The sequence below is a fragment of the Oncorhynchus kisutch genome, linkage group LG2, assembly GCF_002021735.2.
Source record: "Oncorhynchus kisutch isolate 150728-3 linkage group LG2, Okis_V2, whole genome shotgun sequence".
Lineage (NCBI taxonomy): Eukaryota > Metazoa > Chordata > Actinopteri > Salmoniformes > Salmonidae > Oncorhynchus > Oncorhynchus kisutch.
This window is the reverse complement of record NC_034175.2, coordinates 43,823,862-43,842,571: the sequence shown is the minus strand read 5'-3', so window position 1 is coordinate 43,842,571 and position 18,710 is coordinate 43,823,862. Positions and strand designations below refer to the sequence as shown.

Here is an 18,710-nt window from a genome sequence, read left to right as displayed (position 1 = left end):
GTGTGAGAAGCCATGCTATGTCTGTCCAAACTGCCCAAAATCAGGTATGTATGTATGGTCAAGAGTGTGGAGCATGCAGCGCTGACCACCAATGATCATTTGTGTTTGACTACGGTGGTGCATGTGTGATCACAGAGCAGTTAGGGTTGCTGTGGTGAAGAGAGGGTCAAAGGTGAATGTAGTAGAAGTAGTGCATTGACTCATAGCCTAGCTATGGGAGATTAATGACCTTGTTACCCTTCAGAAATTCCCTTTCAGATGTATCACTTATAAACTCAGCAAAAAAAGAAACGTCCCATTTTCAGGACCCTGTCTTTCAAAGATAATAGTAAACAGTGTTTAAACCCCATTGTAAAGGGTTTAAACACTGTTTACCATGCGTGTTCAATGAACCATAAACAATTAATGAACATGCACCTGTGGAACGGCCGTTAAGACACGAACAGCTTACAGACGATAGGCAATTAAGGTCACAGTTATGAACACTTAGGACACTAAAGAGGCCTTTCTACTGACTCTGAAAAACACCAAAAGAAAGATGCCCAGGGTCCCTGCTCATCTGTGTGAACGTGCCTTAGGCATGCTGCAAGGAGGCATGAGGACTGCAGATGCAGCCAGGGCAATAAATTGCAATGTCTGTACTGTGAGACGCCTAAGACAGCACTATAAGGAGACAGGACGGACAGCTGATCGTCCTCGCAGTGGCAGACCAAGTGTAAAAACACCTGAACAGGAATGGCAGTTTTCTGCCATGGCCAGGGAAGAGCCCGGATCTCAATCCCATTGAGCACGTCTGGGACCTGTTGGATCGGAGGGTGAGGGCTAGGGCCATTCCCCCCCAGAAATGTCCAGGAACTTGCAGGTGCCTTGGTGGATGAGTGGGGTAACATCTCACAGCAAGAACTGGCAAACTTGGAGCAGTCCATGAGGAGGAGATGCACTGTGGTACTTAATTAATGCAGCTGATGGCCACACCAGATACTGACTGTTACTTTTGATTTTGACCCCCCCTTTGTTCAGGGACACATCATTCCATTTCTGTTAGTCACATGTCTGTGGAACGTGTTCATTTTATGTTTCAGTTGTTGAATCTTATGGTCATACAAATATTTACACGTTAAGTTTGCTGAAAATAAACGCAGTTGACAGTGAGAGGACGTTAATTTTTTTTCTGAGTTTAGTAGAGGTAGTGCATTGAATCCTATAGCCTAGCTATGGGAGATTAATAACCTTGTTACCCTTCAGAAATTCCCTTTCAAATGTATCACTTATATCTGAAATATACAAATATTCAGACAATTAGACTATTTAGGATATTGAACATATGCTCCTCAAAAAGTTAGCTTTAAGGAAGCATGCAAAAATAACAGGATTGACAAGTTCAGTTGTATGATGTGTTTTTTCCCCCCCTCTGTGAAGAATTCTGTATTTATAATGTCATTTTGTCACGCGTTCTTTGAAGGCGGCAGCGAGTGCACTTATGCCTTCCTTTGTTAGGGTGAGTTGGCAATTTCCTCAGAGATGGAACAACTGCAGGCAGCCTTTTTTTCGTGGATAATGCCCCTGACACCTGGACCAAACTGCTGTTTCCATTTGCTCACAGTCTGGAGTCGGTTGTAAGATACATGTCATAAGTCTCCTGCCACCCAAGAGTCAGTCGCTGCTGTTCCTCAACAGCGGCACACTCTCTCGACAGTCTACAGGACACAGAGGTCTGGGGGGAGGGGGGGATATTATCTAGAAACTTCTGTCCACCTGCACAATAAATCACAGAAAAGAGAGTACTGAAGACGTCTTAGTCCCCCTGAATGGGCTCTCCTGCCGTTCTTTTTGTGCTTGTGTGATCCAGGCCTTAGTGGCTCCTAACATGGAACATGACAATCTAGTTACGGCGTTCCATGGCAGTGAGCTGAAAAGGGTGTTTATTGCGGAGATCTGACAGATGCATTCTACATTGTAAATCATCTGTTGATTTTTACCTACAGATCCCATCGTGATCATGAATTGTGTGTTCCATTTATTCAGCTGTTACTCCCCTGGCTTCACAACAGTCACTAGACACCTAGGAAAGTAAAAGCAATTTTGCAACCCTGCAGCCATAATGAAAATATCAATCAATTAAACTGAAGAAAAAAAACATGCATGAAAAATCCTTCTATGCAATCTGAAAACCTGCATGATAATAGCTATGCAGTTCAACCAGCACAATATCACTATCATTATTCATGTAACATGATTGTCATCATTACTACTCCAATTCCTCCAGCCCTGGCAGAAGAGGGCATTGTGGGGGCTGAGGGCCCATCTGTGTGCGGTCTTCAGATAAAGTGATGTAGTGCTGGGGTCTGGACAGACAGGACCAAGGGCTGTGGCTCTGTGTTGCTCAATGTGGCATGGCACTCAGGGCACTTCAACCCCCATTCCCTCCTTACAGGTACCCGACAGCCCACCACCGTGCGCTACTCATTTACTGCTACACTGGTTTTCATAATTAGCGCCGCAAGGCCTCATTAAATCCGCTCTAATGAATAAATATTGTATTTCATAGCCTGATTACCAGATCAGCTCAATGCTTGCACGTCGTAAACAATTATTTCCCTAAATATTCATCACCTCAAAGTGGATGATCATTGGTATTTAATACCAGTATTTTCAAGTGCATCTTTATTATGCTAATAATAGATTTTTAAAGATTTGTTTCTGGGGGAGAAAAATATGATCCAAAAAATATGAAAATGTAGGGAACAGAGATGATGACCTAAACACAGCATCACTGTATGGATTTGTGGAGAACTGTTTAAAGCAGTAAAACTTGCTTCTTTCTTTGCACATCTCCAGATGTCTACGTTTATAAACTGAGGATGCTATTCAGACCAAATCTGTAGCGTGCCTTGATCAGCTTATGTGAAACGGCCTCCAAGATTTGACCAATGTCAACGCAAGCCAGAGCCATTTTCTACTGCATATGACAGAAGGCAATGGACTACTACAAACTTGTGACCAAACATGTATCCTTTCGTAGCCCAGCAGGACAAGCTTCCAACTGTTTTCCAAATATTGAACAAAGCAGCGCACTCCCGAATTAGAGTAGCTACTCCTGTAATAAGAGAAAGTCTTTCGCCGAACACACTCAAGCGTTGACTGAAATGTCAAAATGTAAAGTGTTAATGAGAGCATGCTCACTGGAGACGGTGCAGGTCAAATGCAGTACATTTTCAAAGGCTCAATAGCAATGAACCACCAAAGACTCACCGCACATTTCCTGTGTGGTACCACACTACCGAAGACAAAATACAGGCAATAACTTCTTTGCTACTTGAGTGACAACTGAGAACATTACTATTTGCACTGTAAAACATAGCTGGAAAATGAAAGGAGAGAAAGAGGAGAGCGAGAAAGTGCTTTAATAGAATTGATTTACAGGTATGAGATTCCCATTAGACACTGCTAATTGTTTCCACACCATTAGTGACAGTTATCTAATGAAGGATATAACCAGGCACTGTCAGATATCACAGTTCCTCTCAGCCCAGGGGGGGGGGGGGGGGGTCAATGGCTCACTGTGTCCTCTCCACCCCAGGGGCATTGTGGGACAGTGACAGACTGCCAAATAGTCAAGAGTAACCGTAACATTTTTTACTTTCCAACAGCTGAGACTAAAACAGCAGATAAGCCTTATTGAAGTTAAAAGCTCATTTTCTTACAGACAAATTTATGAATCTTGAGTACAATTACCGTAGAGCCCAACTAGCCCTATTACACATTTGATATATATTTGGGTTTATAACAACTTGCAGGTTAAAAGTGAGATCACAAGCAAACACAACTATAAACATTGAAGATATTCATCATAACAGTATAAACAGTGAGGAAGACTCATCAAATTACATCACGTAATTGATGGTAAAACTTTATACATTTAAAACAATGTAAGAAATACAGAATCAGGAACAATAGAAGAATTAACCGTTTTGCATTATGGAATATAGAGATATTTAACACAACGCTTGTCAGTCAGGTCCAGAATCAGGTGACGCCCTCCGTGGTTTACTGGCTCTCGTCCATTTCCTTTTTAAGGCTGCAGAGAGAGAAAGAGCCATGTTTGACTTCCCAACACAGTAGCAATCACAGGCCGTATACGATTTTTATTTTTTTATTTTTTTACCTTTATTTTACTAGGCAAGTCAGTTAAGAACAAATTCTTATTTTCAATGACGGCCTAGGAACAGTGGGTTAACTGCCTGTTCAAGGGCAGAACGACAGATTTTGTACCTTGTCAGCTCGGGGATTTGAACTTGCAACCTTTCGGTTACTAGTCCAATGCTCTAACCACTAGGCTACACTGCCGGTGAAGTGGGGCGATTGAAGTGCTTCAGCGGAAAGAACATTTACCTTTTTAAGTAGGCATGGGCGTTGTCATAGCCGTGGTATTTAGCCAGGTAGACCAGGACTCCAGTGGCACAGCGACCCTCTCTGGCTCTACAGAAGCTGCAGTTGCAGATCCCTCTGCATGTCGGACACTCCCACTCCTGCAACATACCAAGGCGAGTTCAACCAAGGCTGCACAACAGTCAAAGAATGAGTCACCGTTTGATGGCTAGGGAGTAGAACAGTGCAGTACTTACAGGATCCAGCAGGGCATCTCGGACCTCCTCTCCGTAGCGGTTACGGAGACATGGGCCACAGAACTGACCCCTCACCCCCACACACTCCGGGTTACGGCAGTTGGTCTTGGTGTCGATCGTCTTCTGGCGGCACTGGTGGCAAGTGGATCCCTAGGTCAAGCAAATCAGAGGGGTGAATTTGCTGAACATGGCAGTACGAATGTGAAACCTTGCGTTTGAGAACCACTGTAGGAGAATGGGAACTTACAGTGGAGCTGTTGTACACCTTCTCCCGCACGTTGTTGGCGATCAGATCCAGCTCCATCTGGGAGATGTCCTCCACAGGCCGCACCACATGAGGAATAGCTAGCCCCGAGCTGTAGTTACGCCGATGAGGCGCCTTCTATAAACACATTCACAAATATATCAACCGAACGGGCAATTCCTGGAGTTCAGATTCACTATTGTTGAACAGACAGATCAGGAAACATCAAAATATTTAACTTTACAACAAGGGTATGGGTGTGCCACTCACCGCCTCATCCACCTCCTCATAGTAGCGGCTCCTGCGCACCAGGTTGAACTTGTCCTCCTCTTCCTCTGGAGGAGGGCTGGGGGGGCCGTCCACCAGGGTGCGGGAGCGAGTGTGGGGCCGAGAGGTGCGTTCAGGGTTCTTCCTACGGGGTCCTGAGGCTCCCAGAGACTGGCGGGGGGCACGGCGAGGCTAGAGGAAATTAAAACATACCCAATCAAATACAGTAAAAAAACAAAAACATGGTAGCTAGTCATCAATAGTCAAATCTTCGGTTTCCTGATATGCGTTTTATAGTACAGCCTCATCCTCCATCTTGACCCACTTACCGTATTCATCATAGGCAGAGATGATCTTCTGGGGAAGCCAGGTATTTTGTTGAGTTCTGCCATCAGCTTTGCAAGCTAAACAAAATATTTCAAAAAGAAAAAAATGAGCACTCAAATGTCACTCAGCAGGCAACTGAATGAGCAGGCAACTGAATGAGCCCGTCCTACCATTGCTTTGTTCTCCTTAATGTTAAGCGCTCTCTTGTCCATGAAGTTGCCTCCCTCCTTGGAGTCAGACTCTTTTTTGGGCTGTTTAGAGGGCTCTGCTGCAGTAGTCTTCTGGGTGGCCCTCCTGGTGGGGAACTTCATGGCCACCTTCAGGGTCTGGGACCGACGGCCCTTCCGCCGAGGCACCAACGACTCCTCCGAGTCAGAGTCCACTCTCTGAAACACACAAGCAACATTCTGAAAGGTTGTTTATAGTAGTACCATTGTGTAATAAAATTAAGCTGGTAATATCAAGAACATGTTTTAATATTTTTTCAATTTAAATAATCACCATGGCACTCATTTTACTGCTGAAAGCATTCTCGAACCCAGTGAGAGACTCTTCCTCCGAGCTAGCCTCAAACACCTTGGCTCTCTCCGCCACCTTCTTAGCTTCTCTGAAGATACTTTTCTGCACAAAGTAAAACCACAAACTTCAGTTTCATTAACAACGAACTCATTAAAATGAGTGAATATGGTAAAACATTAATTCTAACTGGGTGGAAATTTAACAATTCGGCTTACCGTGTTGGCAAAGCCACCGTCCGAGCCAAAACTATCACAGCTGTCATCTGAGGAGGAAGAGGATGTCTCCATGGGCACGTTACGGAAGCTCCGCAAACTCATCCTGGTGGAAGGAGGCTGGGGGGCCTGCTGGAGCGACAAGCGGAAAAAGTTAGGAAAAACTGAATGACTATAGACAAACACTGTGAGTACTATTGGTTTTAGAAACTGCCTGTACACTGCTGCCCTCCTAGACAGGGAGAGAAGCAGCAATACCTATGGTGGTAGGGGTGTGACTGCAAGATTCATTCCGGACACCACAAGGTAAGTTAGCTAACGTAGAGCTACATCACGGCTAACACAAATGGATCTTACAAGGTCAATGAAGTTAGCTATAGAAAAAGGAGTTGCTAGCTACAGTAGCCAAGTAAGATTCACTCACGTTGATTTAGGATACAACCAACATTTGAAATTACAAAACTTGTCAGGATAAAATATGAATCTGAGTAGCCAAATCTGTGGTTTTAACTAGGTAGTAGCCACTGAAATGGTTGATTAAAAACACAACTAGTTAACGTTACTTAATATATATTTAACTGTTTAGATTCACACATGGTAGCTAGTTAGCGAAGCAGGATACTTGATTTGAAGCAAAGGCAAAGCAACGGTTGCATTGCAACTCAAACGAGACTGCAGGCAATCTGCAAACAGCTTGACTAAAATGTGAGCAAGAAAATAGAAAAGTTAACGTTAGCTAGCTACAAGTTTACCACAGGAGAATTGTAGGTAGCTATCATTCTCTGCAGCTATCTAGAAGTACCCTGTAACTTTGATATAGCTATTATAGGTAATTATACATTCCTTACCCTAGAGCGAGATGGACTCATTTTGTTTTCTTTAAAGTTTTTTGCAAAGAAAGTCAATCTAAACTCGTGTTCACGCTTCTTCAGTCCTTTAATGAATGCAGAGAAACACCTCCAGACTTGCAGATGGGGCAGAGAAATTTCCCGCGCAGGAAAATGTCCTAAAAGGTATATAAACTTTTTTTTTTAAATACGAGCTAAAAGGAAAATAGAACACACAAATCTGCGACAACAAATTAGCAAACATATATATTTTTTAAATAAGGCTCTTCAACACATTTTTATTTTACAAATATTTGAAAATATTATGTCATATACTGATCCACCAACGTGTAACCTTTCAAGTACTCTACGCCCTGGCGCGAAATCATAGCATAGAACTGTGCATAAAGGGGCGGGTTTATCGAAAAACTCCCGCGTCCTTGCCACCAGGTGTTGTGGTCGTGTTCTTGGAAAATAAGAGAAGCGTATGAACTTCATATATGTTTCTTTTTTTTAAACTGTACATATAGTTAAAACCTATATAAAACCTATATTACGTACATTAACTTTTCTATATTGTAATAAAAGGCACAATTATCTCTCATAAATAGAAATATTACAACAATGTAGTCAATACAATTTACAATAGCCTTATATAAAACAGTTCACATATACAACTACACATTATATGTAGGCTTACATGTTAAATATAAAAGATATGAGTGCATACAGTACAATTCAGCCCTAAAAGACTAAATTGTGTGCATTCCCTAAATCACAATTCTCACAAGCTCAAATGACTCCTAAAAAGATCCCTCGAGAGAACATTTAAAAATGTATATTTTTTAAGTAGTGTGAAGGATAATTTTCAAAGTAAACCTGCTGTCCAGTCTATTCAGACATGTAAACAGTTTCAAACAGCAAATGATCTTCAGCTTCGACCACTACAGCCACCTCTACCCCCTCTCCTCGGTCTTCCTCTGACCTGTTTATTGTCCTGTCGCGGTAACCTTTTCTGGCGCTCCACTTTGATCCATCCCCCCTCACTGACTTTAGCCCCCTCTTGCTCTGTACTGGGGTTTTCCACCGCTGGTGATATGCCCGGTATCACCCTGGGCCGGTTCTGAGCTACTACACTGTAACTATGGGACCGAGGCCTCCCTGTTTGCTGTGAGGTTCTGCTAGACTTATTCTGTGTGAAGTTTCCCCTTGTATTGGACCATGCACCTCTGTTGTGGCCTCCTGTCACAGTCAAAGAGTTTTTAAAGTAGCTGCTGTGCCTGCGGTAACCTTGCACTGCCCCAGCACTGAGCGGGCGTTCACGCTCCAATGCGCTATCTGAGGTGGTGCTGGAGGGGCTGCTGCCCTTTGACCCCAGGTAGAGGGGGGAGAGCATGGCGGACAGGCCGGTAGTGGGGGATGAGCTGCGGGAGCACCAGGGAGAGAGGGAGCTGCGGTTGGGAGACCTCCGCACTGCTGCAGCGTAGGAAGAGGCCTGGTCTCCATACGCAGACAGGAACTGAGACAGGGTGCCGGTCTCTGAGCCACCGGTGGGGGTCCGGGCACCATGCTGCTCTGCTGCTGACTGGTTCTTCAGCTGCCTCTGTCTCAGATTGTACATCCATCTGGGATCCACATCTGGAACAAGAAAGAACATCCACTGGTAGGATCGGCTACATAGAAGTGCTCATACATTTGTTCATTCTGTTTTTAAGACAGCTTTAAATGCACCACGTGTCAATGAAATCTGCATCCAAAGCACAATAGAAAGGAAAGTTGACCTTTTGAGTCTGATCTGCTTCTGGGGTTCCCTTCTATGTTCAACTGGGTTGTTTCTATCAGCAGCTCCACAGTCTTGATCTCATCTCGTCCACCGGTGGGGTTCCACATCACTGCATGGCTATATCGCGTAGACCTTGGTGATCTCACATCATTCTAGTGGCAAGTGTAGGGACACAACAATCACTGTAGGTGATTTTAAACATCAGATCACATTTACACGTCAAATTAAATTCAATGTATTTTAATTTTTTTTAAGCGTACCATACGGTACACTGTGAACCTACATTTTACTGTAGAATTCTTATTATTGGTAATGACTAGCCTAAAGGTGGTGTAGTGTAGGCCTATGTAGTACAATGGTTAGGTCATTGTAGGACTGTCTCCCTATAGGATATGTTTTGAATGACTCACCTCATAATTAACAATGCAGTCAACAACCTGATTGTCCCGTAGTCCAACTACCCATTTGTCCATCACAAATGGGGGCTGCAAGGAAATAGTTTGATAAATGGTAATTAATCATCATGCATAAGCTAGCTAGCACTGTGCATCTTCAACACTGCAATGACATCAATTCAAGGAATAATTACATTTATCTTGAGATACAAAGAGGGACTTTAAATGTCATAACATTTAGCAAAAGGGTACGCTCCTTCAATGGTCATAAAAACCGTCAACAAAGAAATGTAAAGGACAAGTGACTGTTGGTTTTAAGTCCGGATGCCCTTTCAGCACACGGCATGGTGTAATGCTTATGATCACACCTTGGTCATCTTCAGGACATCCACATCCTGTCTGTTGGCATCAAAGGTCACATCCTTGATGTACGTTATTGCAACTTCATCTCCGTCAAGTTCCATGTACATTTTCCATTTGCAGTCCTAAAAAAAGAGAGATTGTAGGTCTTACAGTATATTTATTTATCCCTGGCTGGCTCCAAACTGTTGCTTTCTGCAAAAAAATATATAAAATAGAACTGCTGTCAGTTGAGAACCTAACTTCATTTTTTCCTAAACCAACAGCACAGCCTAGAGGTAGTTCCTTAGAACTGAACATTTCTGTAATGTGAATGTATATGAAATTCTGATTAAATTTGACAGAAGCACAAGTTATGTTATACTTTTAGATTTGAATTCTGCTTTCACCTAGTATCCTGTGTGAGTTACATTCAATTAAGACATAATGTTTGAATATTGAGTGCTTTCCCCACACTTTTCTAATGTGCTCTCAGAATCATAGAGGATGGCATGTCTCTTGAATTATCATAGCATGAAGGATGACCTAACAAGTGGTCAAACATGAATAATAATAATGAGAATATTAACAACCAATGCTTGCAAAGACATTTATTTTACTTCAGGGGTAAACATAAGTTGCTACGGTGGATATCTAGGATTATTTCCTGTAGTGGATATGGTTTGCAGAATCTTGACACATGGTGCTATTTTTTGTCGAAAAAATACAGTGTAATGCTAATATTATTCCAGTTAGCTGAAAGTAAAGTCAGTATTTCAATATTTTCTGCTCAATGGACATAGGGATCAAATCCTCACTAGGAAATACAAATCTGAGCAAACCCCAACGCCATACTCCTTCTGAATATTGCATGCTGACAAAGCAGTAATGATTTTGCCATCCCCAAAAGCCAGCCATGAAGCCACAGGTCACTGCTTAACCACACAGGGTTCACGGTGTGGACCAATCTATTGTGTGGAAGGATCACAGAAGAAGACATCAAAGAAGTGCCACTAACACACTCGTCTGAGGAGCCTCAGCCCACTCCTGCACCGTCCCCAGGGGCTGGCCGGGGCTCAAAGGGGGAGCAAGTGTGAGGAAGGCTCTGGCTCCGAGACACACCAGGCAGCGGCCCTGTGTCGGCCCTGGCCAGTCGCACCAGGGCCCCCAGGTCCACGCTGGTCTAATCACTCCAGCAGAAACAATGTCTGATAATGATGCCCAAGACCGGAGTGCGTCTGCTCTAATGACAACTCATACATAATTCAGCACCTTTCTCTTGGCTGCGCGGTGATATCCTCATTAGTAGGGGACCCTCAGTGGTTGTCAGATGGTGGCCGCACAATCGCAGGCCCTCATTTTGTCTTTGAGAAGTGCAGCTGCTACCATGACACCGCCAGCAAAGAGAGGCGGGAAAAAAAGCAGTGCGGGTTTGTTTTATTTAGTGCAAAAAAACCTTCCAGTTTGTAAAAACAAGGCTGACACAGAACCTGACACCAGGCAGGGGAAAATAATTAGCTCTCATTTTCTCAGCCTCCTGTTTCCTTCTCCCTGCTGTGTTTTCTACCCACTAAAGCACCACATGTCAGAAGAAATGGGAGGCAATTAGCAGGCTCGTTTCAGCCCCGCCGAACTCACTGAAAGGGGACTATTTATGATGGGACAATGAACAGCTGAAAGATTAAATAACATTTGCCTTTTAAAAAGAAAATGACTTCTGGCTAAATGGGCAATTTTTTTATGAAATTCAAAAAGCAAGTGGAGAAGCAGCCTCTCTCCAACGTTTGAGACCCTAACAAAGGACGATGAGCAAGTGGGGGTGGATGGGATTATATGAAATATTTATTAATCTGTTTCTCTTTAAGGATATGTCTTGAAGGCAAAGCAAGCCCAGTGAAACTGGTCAGTGTTTGCTTGAGTTTGATGGGGAACATATGGGCATCTTTACCTAGAGAAACAACATCTTGAAGATGAGCATTTCCATCTTGACATACCAGTTTCAATCTTATCTGACAAGTTTGCTATGACTATATGCATTTGAACCAAACCAGAACTGAGACTAAATTATTTTACAGATACATTTGAAAATGCAGGGACAAAATATCAACAACAAAAAAGTCCCGAGACATGAAAACCTACCGAGTGACCTGTTCCTGCTTTCCAGTGGTACCCAAACACCAGCTCCAGATTAACAATCTTCCTCCTCTCCTCCTCCTCCTCCTCCTCTGCCCACGCATCCTGTGGAACAGAGATTTCCAGACGGAACATATTGTAACAGTAAACAATGCCAACCATTTCATAACATTAAAGAGAAAGGACATACAGTACCTTCATTAGTGGAGGGAAGTGGAAGAGCCCAATGTAGTCATTGGTTAGCTTCTCAATTTCACTCTGTTGGAGAAAGCATGTTATACATAGACTTCAAACTTCAAAATAATTAGTATGAGCATATTGCTCAATTTCAATAATTATACCATATGGACACATTGTGAAATGGCTGGCTAGTTCATGCTAGTGTGAAAGGTAATATGGTACCTTGAGGTGCATGATGTGACCTTTGGACCTGACCCCCAGGTCTCGCATGTCTGTTTCCGTGAGCAGCAGCAGCCTCTTGCCAGTGATGTGGTTTTCCTTAAACAGGTCACCATACAGCTGCATGCCATATGCCCCCTCTTCTGAGAACACGGGGGAAACAAATGCAAATTAAAAACACATACACGCCAAAACGATGGGTTTATTCATTTGAACATACCTACAGTATAAGAAATCTATATGGTGACTTTGTACATACCCGCCCCAAATATCTGCTGCATCCAAAAGTACTGTGGGGATGGAATTGGAAAAGCATTACTATTCATAGTCAATGGAGGCATAAATGGTTATTAATGCTCAAGTAAATTAAATAAGTAATCAATTGATACATGTTGATACTGACCACATGTTCCTCTGTCCAGGAATGAATTTGAAGGTTGGGAAGGAGCTGTGTAAAAAAAAAAGAATGAAGAAGAAGACAAAACTGAATTAGCACTGGGGAATACTGCTCTAATGGTCACGTAGTACAAATGTGCACAGCTCAAAAGAAAGAAATGCTGCCTATTCTTTATGTTTGGACTCTGACACAGATTTTGCATTCATGTGTGCAAGTAAATCATTATGAACATCGGTGCATTACATACAGTATACATTACATACAGGCTTACTTCATTCCAAGACATGTTTACCATGTCTTATAGCAATGGTTTTTGCAGCTAGTGTTCTGCAATCAAGATGACTGGGTCCTAAATGTCTATATTAAACTAAAATGTGTCCAATGCCCATCTGACTGGTCTTTCATGATGCATTTTAAAGATAAATCGTTTACTGTTCATTAAGTATAAAACAGGCAGAAAGTAGCCAGACAAAATGCAAATTTCATCATTATGATCACGAGGCTGCTATGTGGTGGCAGAAACGATGCACCGGGAGAATTGAGGGGAAGATGACTACATTAATTACTAATCGGAGCATTCTCTATTTGCTTCCCACGGAATCGTATAACAGCCCAGAGCCTGAGATGAATGGCAATCTCAACAGATCGCATTCAAAGAGGGCCGTTTTAGAATTAGCGCGATACACTTCTTTGCAGCCTCCTTCTGAAGTCCCTCGCCCCCAGCTGCATTTTTCGTCTACTCCAGTGGTATGGTTCGGAAGTAATGACATAAAAAAACACCACCCCTACACTACTGCCACAGTTCCATAATAGATTTTGCCTAATTAAAGTGACATAATATCGCGATTACAGGAGTCATATTGTATGTCACAAATTACTTCAAATCGTTTAATAAAATCCTTAGCATACTGTTGACAAATTGAAACAGATCTTAATTGATGACAGGAGGGGAAGGATGGGGGGATATCAGTAGAAATTGCTCAGCCTTTGGGATTCCTTTGGCAGGGAAGAGGAGTTCAGTAGTTCACACAACTCTGCCCCCATGTGGAATGGGAGTATACTGTAGCAAGTTGATTACACTATAGAGGCGGAAAAGCATTGGAAACTTGTTGGCTAGTGGCTACACCACAAATTCAACATGACTTTGTCAATCCCCGCAGGGGCAATTAAGCAGACATTGTCCGTAAGTGTAACATATACAATACAAATTGATGTTCTGCGCCAAGTATGAGTGGTGCCCAGTTAGCTAATGATAGAAGTCCCACCATTGACTATATATTTATTTGAAACCTTGAGGACTAGTGTGAACATGGGTCTAATGCAAATCAATTAATGTAATATGACTGATTTCAGGTCTTACATGTTAAAACATAGTTATTCCAGACCACATCTGAAGTTATATTTCTAACACCAGTCACATTTAGTTCATTTTCTCCCAGCACAAAATGTTTCTGATTGTCTTGGCCACATTCGGAATTTTGTGGCTAACAAACCTTTGTTGTGAAGTTATTGTAACGTTTTTGAATTAGTCGTTAGTTTCAAGGTAACAACAACAAACAAAAAACTGGGAAAACCAAGAGGAAATGTGAGAAGACAAAGATTGAGGATGATAGTGGGAGAATGGCATCCCTTAAGAGGGCAAGAATGAGATGAATGTTAGGAGAAGTACAACATTACCATAACGAGACACATACATATACGGAGGAGGAATGGAGGGAAAAAGAGAGGCAGAGGAGGTCAAAGAGAGAGACGGAGGAAGAGGGTGAGCTCGAGTCAGGTAAACACTTTGGGGGGGGGGGGGGGGGGGGGAGATGGTTTGTCGAAAGAATGGCAGAAAGTGGAAGCAGTGTGAGACCTACGCCAGATTGAAGACAGGGGGAGAAATGGAAGTGAGTGAGTGTGAATTATCAGAGGTGGCAGGGCAGGTGTGGTGAAGTCCTCGGAGCCTGAGGCTTGCACTGATGGTCAGGATAAAGACGAGTCGGTGACTGTAGGAGGGATATTTTTGGAAGATGTGGACCCCTGCCTTTTGTTTGATCCATTTGTTGTTTCAGTGTGTGAAAAAGGTGTTTGGTACTGTGGAATCGGTGAAGGTAACCCGAAGTGGTCTTGTGATAATTGTTTGTGTTTCTGCTGGTCAGAAGGAGCAGAGGCTTCGCGCCAAACTAATTGGGACAATAGATGTGACTTGAATTGCTCCCAAGAAAAGGGCGCCATTGAAAGGAGCGATTACTGGGGTAGCAGTAAATGTGAAGGTTGACCAACTGAAGGGGAAGACTCCCGGTGTTTGTGATGCTCGTCGTTTGGTGCAACACAGACAAGGTGGCATGGGTGGTGAAACAGAAGAGTCATTGGCTGTTATTTAGAGTTTTTATGTTGAGTCTGCCCAACAAAGTGAGGTCAGGATATTTTAGATCTCGTAAAAGCTTGTTACAGGTTGTTACGTTGTAACAGGTGTCAAGCTTATGGGCATATGGCAGCAGTGTGTAGGAGGGAGGGTCCTTGGTGTGAGCAGTGTGCAGAAGGGCATGAGACAAAGGAATGTGTAACATTGGGGAAAGAAGCTGTATGTGTTGATTGTTGGGGTGCCCATGGAGCTGGGGATCAGAAGTGTCTGGTGCAAGAGAGGCAGGTTGAGGTTACCAGGGTTACAGTAGAGCAGAAGGTGTCGTATGCTGAGGTAGTGAAGAAAGTTGAGGAAGATGGGTCAAGGGGGAGGGATCCTGACAGGATTTGTGTGAGTAGTAGATCTGTATCAGTACAGAGGGATAGGCCAAAATATGATATATGCTTCAGTAAGAGTTGCCGGGTTAAAGGGTTTGTTGAGTGGTAGTGTGTACCGTCCTTTCAGGCTGTTGGCCTGAGGTAGGACTAGAAACATTTAAATAGTAGAGTAGGGTGGTTGGGTTTTAATGAGAGTAGGGTTAGATGGTAGGGTATTTTACATGTATTTGACTCTTTCATGCAAAGTATAAGGGAGTTATACTACAGTCTAGTTGGTGGAGGTAATGCAACATTTACTGGATGCCAACCGCCGTCAAACCTCATCGAAGAAGAAGGAAATGTAAGAAAACAGGGAGAGTAAAAGAACCAAAGCAGGAAGTTTAATGAGAAAATGTTTATTGAAAAACAAGGAACAGTAGAGGTTGCAGAAAAACATGTTCATATCAAAACAGCAGTCTGTCTAATAGTGTCTCTTTAATTGTGTGCCATAACTATCGGAATAATCCAAGGAATTGGACTAATCCAAGGTGCTGAAGTTTGCATAGATCATATTGCAACTCTGGGTATTCGATGTCCTGAAAATACCTTACAAAGTGGTTGACTTTCACATCAGGAGGTGTATCGGTTGGTTATTGTCTATGTCAATGGATGTGTTTCGGAGTGACTAGGTTTAAGAACTACACAACAGAATACAAAAACATACATCAACTAAGTAGAAATAGGTGGAACCTGTAGGGCCAGAGTCAGACAGAAATATCCTCCATATTGGATATGTTTAGAAGAGATGAGGTCCCATTTGACCATAAATAGCAGAATTTACAGGGCATTTGGTGATGGCACTTGTTAAGGTGAGCTTCAATAGGCTCAGTTTGGGCATGGTTAAACACACTTTTGTCTGTGGTCAAAACTGTTGGTGCAGATGCATACATGTTTAGCTGAAAGATAATCATTAGCTTAGAGAAGCCATCTAAAGAGTATTTCATATCATCTCTCCAAAGAGATACTGTTATTACTTCCTAAATAATTGAATGAAAGGCCAACCTACCACTGAATAACAGAGTTAGTGGAATAAAGGTCCTTAATAGTTGCCTTTTGTCTATGAGAACTTACCCCTGTCAAGGTGTTGTAGTCGAAGGTCTATGGTACTCCTCACAAACATCCTGATTATATGCATCTATAACATGCAGCTGTCAACCAGCACACGAAGCGAGACTTCACAAACACCTGTAGTGCCCTTTACACCAATAAGCCATGGTATGCAGGCCTGAAATCCAAATATTCCAAACACTGTATTTACAGAAAAAGAGCACAGGAAGTCTGTAGTTTAACATGGATATCGGGAAACTTTTTCTCTCTCTCCTGCTGACATGAGTCAGGGTCAGCTGAGGGACACAACATGTACATTCTCGTCCTGGTGAGAGACTCAATCAGAGCAACTGCACTCTACCACATTCAGAACAAATTGGCCAATCTTAATGTCAGCAAAACGTCATAAAAGCTTTGCCTCCTCAATGCAAGTTGCTCACATGACTCTTTACAGCATGGCACTATACATCCAGTACATTAGGCATTAATGACATCCATGTGAGCCATGTAGGAGGAAGGTTTCTAATACATTGTGTTCATAAGGCGAGAAGAACATCTCTGTGCTACAACAAGTATTGTATCTTTGGATACGCTTTATTGTTTTTCAAAAGAATGTGTGAAAAATGGATTGTTCCAACAACAACAACAAAAACAGTCAAGGAATAAAAAGCTATTAGTAATGAATGATCTAATGTTTGAAGATGGTGTCCATAACACCAGTAATGTGAAAAAGAATATGCATGGGAGCTTGCTGCAAGACCACAGTTTAGACACAGGCCAAAGTGATTGATGGACAGATGTTACGGATGCTACCAATCAGGTTGCTCTAATCACTGTCGTCTGACATCCCAAAGGCCATGTTGATTTTGCGGCCCTCTCTGACACTGCTGGACTTGGAAGAGTTCTGCTTGGCCTGCATGTTGCCCTGCATGCCAGAGTGCAGGACGGAGCCCCCCCATGTCCAAGGCAAACATGTCCCCAAAGCCCTTCATCATGACCTGCAGACTCATCCCCTCCACCTCCCCGTTACTGGAGGATGTGATCTGACACGTCATCTCCGAACTGTTCGACTCCTCCGTCTTAGACTCATAGAACGACTCAGTGCTAATCTGAGCCGCCACGGGTAGGAACAGCAGAGAGGGAAAGATGGGGGAGAGAGGAAAGGAAGGGAAGAAGAGGGAGGAAAAGAGGAACGGGAAAGAAAAGGAGGGAAGGAAATCAGTCTTTGACCACACACTGTACACCAAGACGAATGATTAAAATGTGTTTTGTTTTTATACCCATTATGAAAAGGTGACTGTCAAACACTAGAAGAGTAGAGTTGAGAGATATAGTAAATTGGATTATCAGAGAAGGTTGGACTGAAACAATTGGAGTCTACAGGACAGATTAAGTTAGGAGAAAGGGAGAACACAAAGAGATAGCTGACACGATAACATCTCTCAGGATGACAGTACTGATTCTTACCCAATACATCAGTGCATGTATCAATTTCAACTAATGTCAAATTGATGCCAAGGCAAAGCACTGTAAGACATTCCCAATGCATGGCTGTAGAATGCAATTATACAATGGACAAAACAAAGTATTAGTGCTACAATGTGGAAGTGCGGTAAACAAATCCAACCAACACATCCAACTACAAAGGTAATATTTAGGTTAAATGTGTTGCATGCCAAAGCAATAACAGAAACAGGAGGCCAAGGCCGAGTGGGGTGTCCCTTTGAAAGCTTCACATAGAAAGGGTAGTATAGGCAAATACACACAAGCAGCGAAGCGTGACAACATTGGCATTACCAACATTACAATCACACTGACCTCTAATTATCACTGATGGCCAATGGGGGCTCAGTGACATAGTCCCACACAGAGTAGCACCATGAGCTAATACCTCTACTCAACACAACAGCCCATCGGTGAGACTCAGTGAGCCTAGCCAGAGCCTTAGTTTTATATTTTCCCGCCATTCCAGACTGAAATCTGAAGTAAACTGAATTATTTGCTTCCCCTTGTGACCAAGAACATAGGCTGTGACACATGGACCAACACAGTGAAGGTGGTGCTAAGCTGGGGTGCTGTTCATTTTCAGGGACAAGACGGTGTGTGGGGGTTGTGCTGAGGGTGTGGGGTGCAATGGGTATTGGCTCCTGAGGAACTTACCGGGGTGTTGGACTGCTCGATGAGCTTGCGCTCCCACATCTTCAGGCGTCGTTCTCTCTCCTTCAGTTCCTGCTCTTTGGTGCTCAGATCCCTCTCCAACTTCTTCAGTCTCTCGAGTGTGGCCTCGATCTCACAGCTACAGCACAGACAACATAGGGATGCGTTTCAGTGGCGTCAGTTTAGTTAAACCGAGGGTATGGCAAAGTGAGGTGGGGTGTGCGAAGTTGAAGCTCATTTGCTGCATTTCTACAGAGATTTAAAAACTCTCAAATG

The 18,710-nt window shown here is 43.1% G+C and overlaps 2 protein-coding genes across 6 annotated transcripts in view; both read right to left on the bottom strand.

The window, feature by feature from the left end:
- Positions 1-3,386: 3,386 nt before the first annotated feature.
- On the bottom strand, positions 3,387-7,348 carry cdca7a (cell division cycle associated 7a). 4 transcript variants are annotated; one of them, XM_020455548.2, is made up of 10 exons: positions 7,043-7,348; positions 6,198-6,323; positions 5,965-6,084; positions 5,634-5,849; positions 5,466-5,540; positions 5,140-5,328; positions 4,873-5,007; positions 4,626-4,775; positions 4,393-4,529; positions 3,387-4,078 (listed from the first exon to the last, which is right to left on the bottom strand). In XM_020455548.2, the coding sequence occupies exons 1-10, from the start codon at positions 7,061-7,063 to the stop codon at positions 4,048-4,050; spliced, it is 1,200 nt and encodes a 399-aa protein (XP_020311137.1). In that variant the 5' UTR covers positions 7,064-7,348; the 3' UTR covers positions 3,387-4,047. The 4 variants fall into 4 exon arrangements, with proteins under 4 accessions (XP_020311137.1, XP_020311130.1, XP_031651065.1 ...); XM_020455541.2 differs by having other exon boundaries at positions 6,198-6,326; positions 7,043-7,195; XM_031795205.1 differs by having other exon boundaries at positions 6,198-6,326; positions 6,947-7,044.
- The window catches only part of LOC109866716 (mitogen-activated protein kinase kinase kinase 20-like), a 55,538-nt gene continuing 44,103 nt past the window's right edge, over positions 7,276-18,710 (bottom strand). The window contains exons 11-20 of one of the 2 annotated variants that reach the window (XM_031795199.1): positions 18,438-18,573; positions 12,474-12,518; positions 12,330-12,360; positions 12,074-12,210; positions 11,867-11,929; positions 11,678-11,776; positions 9,568-9,684; positions 9,215-9,289; positions 8,803-8,956; positions 7,276-8,659 (exon numbers count right to left, since the gene is read on the bottom strand). In XM_031795199.1, coding sequence (XP_031651059.1) covers positions 7,953-8,659; positions 8,803-8,956; positions 9,215-9,289; positions 9,568-9,684; positions 11,678-11,776; positions 11,867-11,929; positions 12,074-12,210; positions 12,330-12,360; positions 12,474-12,518; positions 18,438-18,573 — 1,564 coding nt within the window. In that variant the 3' untranslated portion in view covers positions 7,276-7,952. Of the gene's footprint in view, positions 8,660-8,802; positions 8,957-9,214; positions 9,290-9,567; positions 9,685-11,677; positions 11,777-11,866; positions 11,930-12,073; positions 12,214-12,329; positions 12,361-12,473; positions 12,519-18,437; positions 18,574-18,710 lie in introns of both variants that reach the window. The other variant, XM_031795191.1, reaches the window with a different exon arrangement.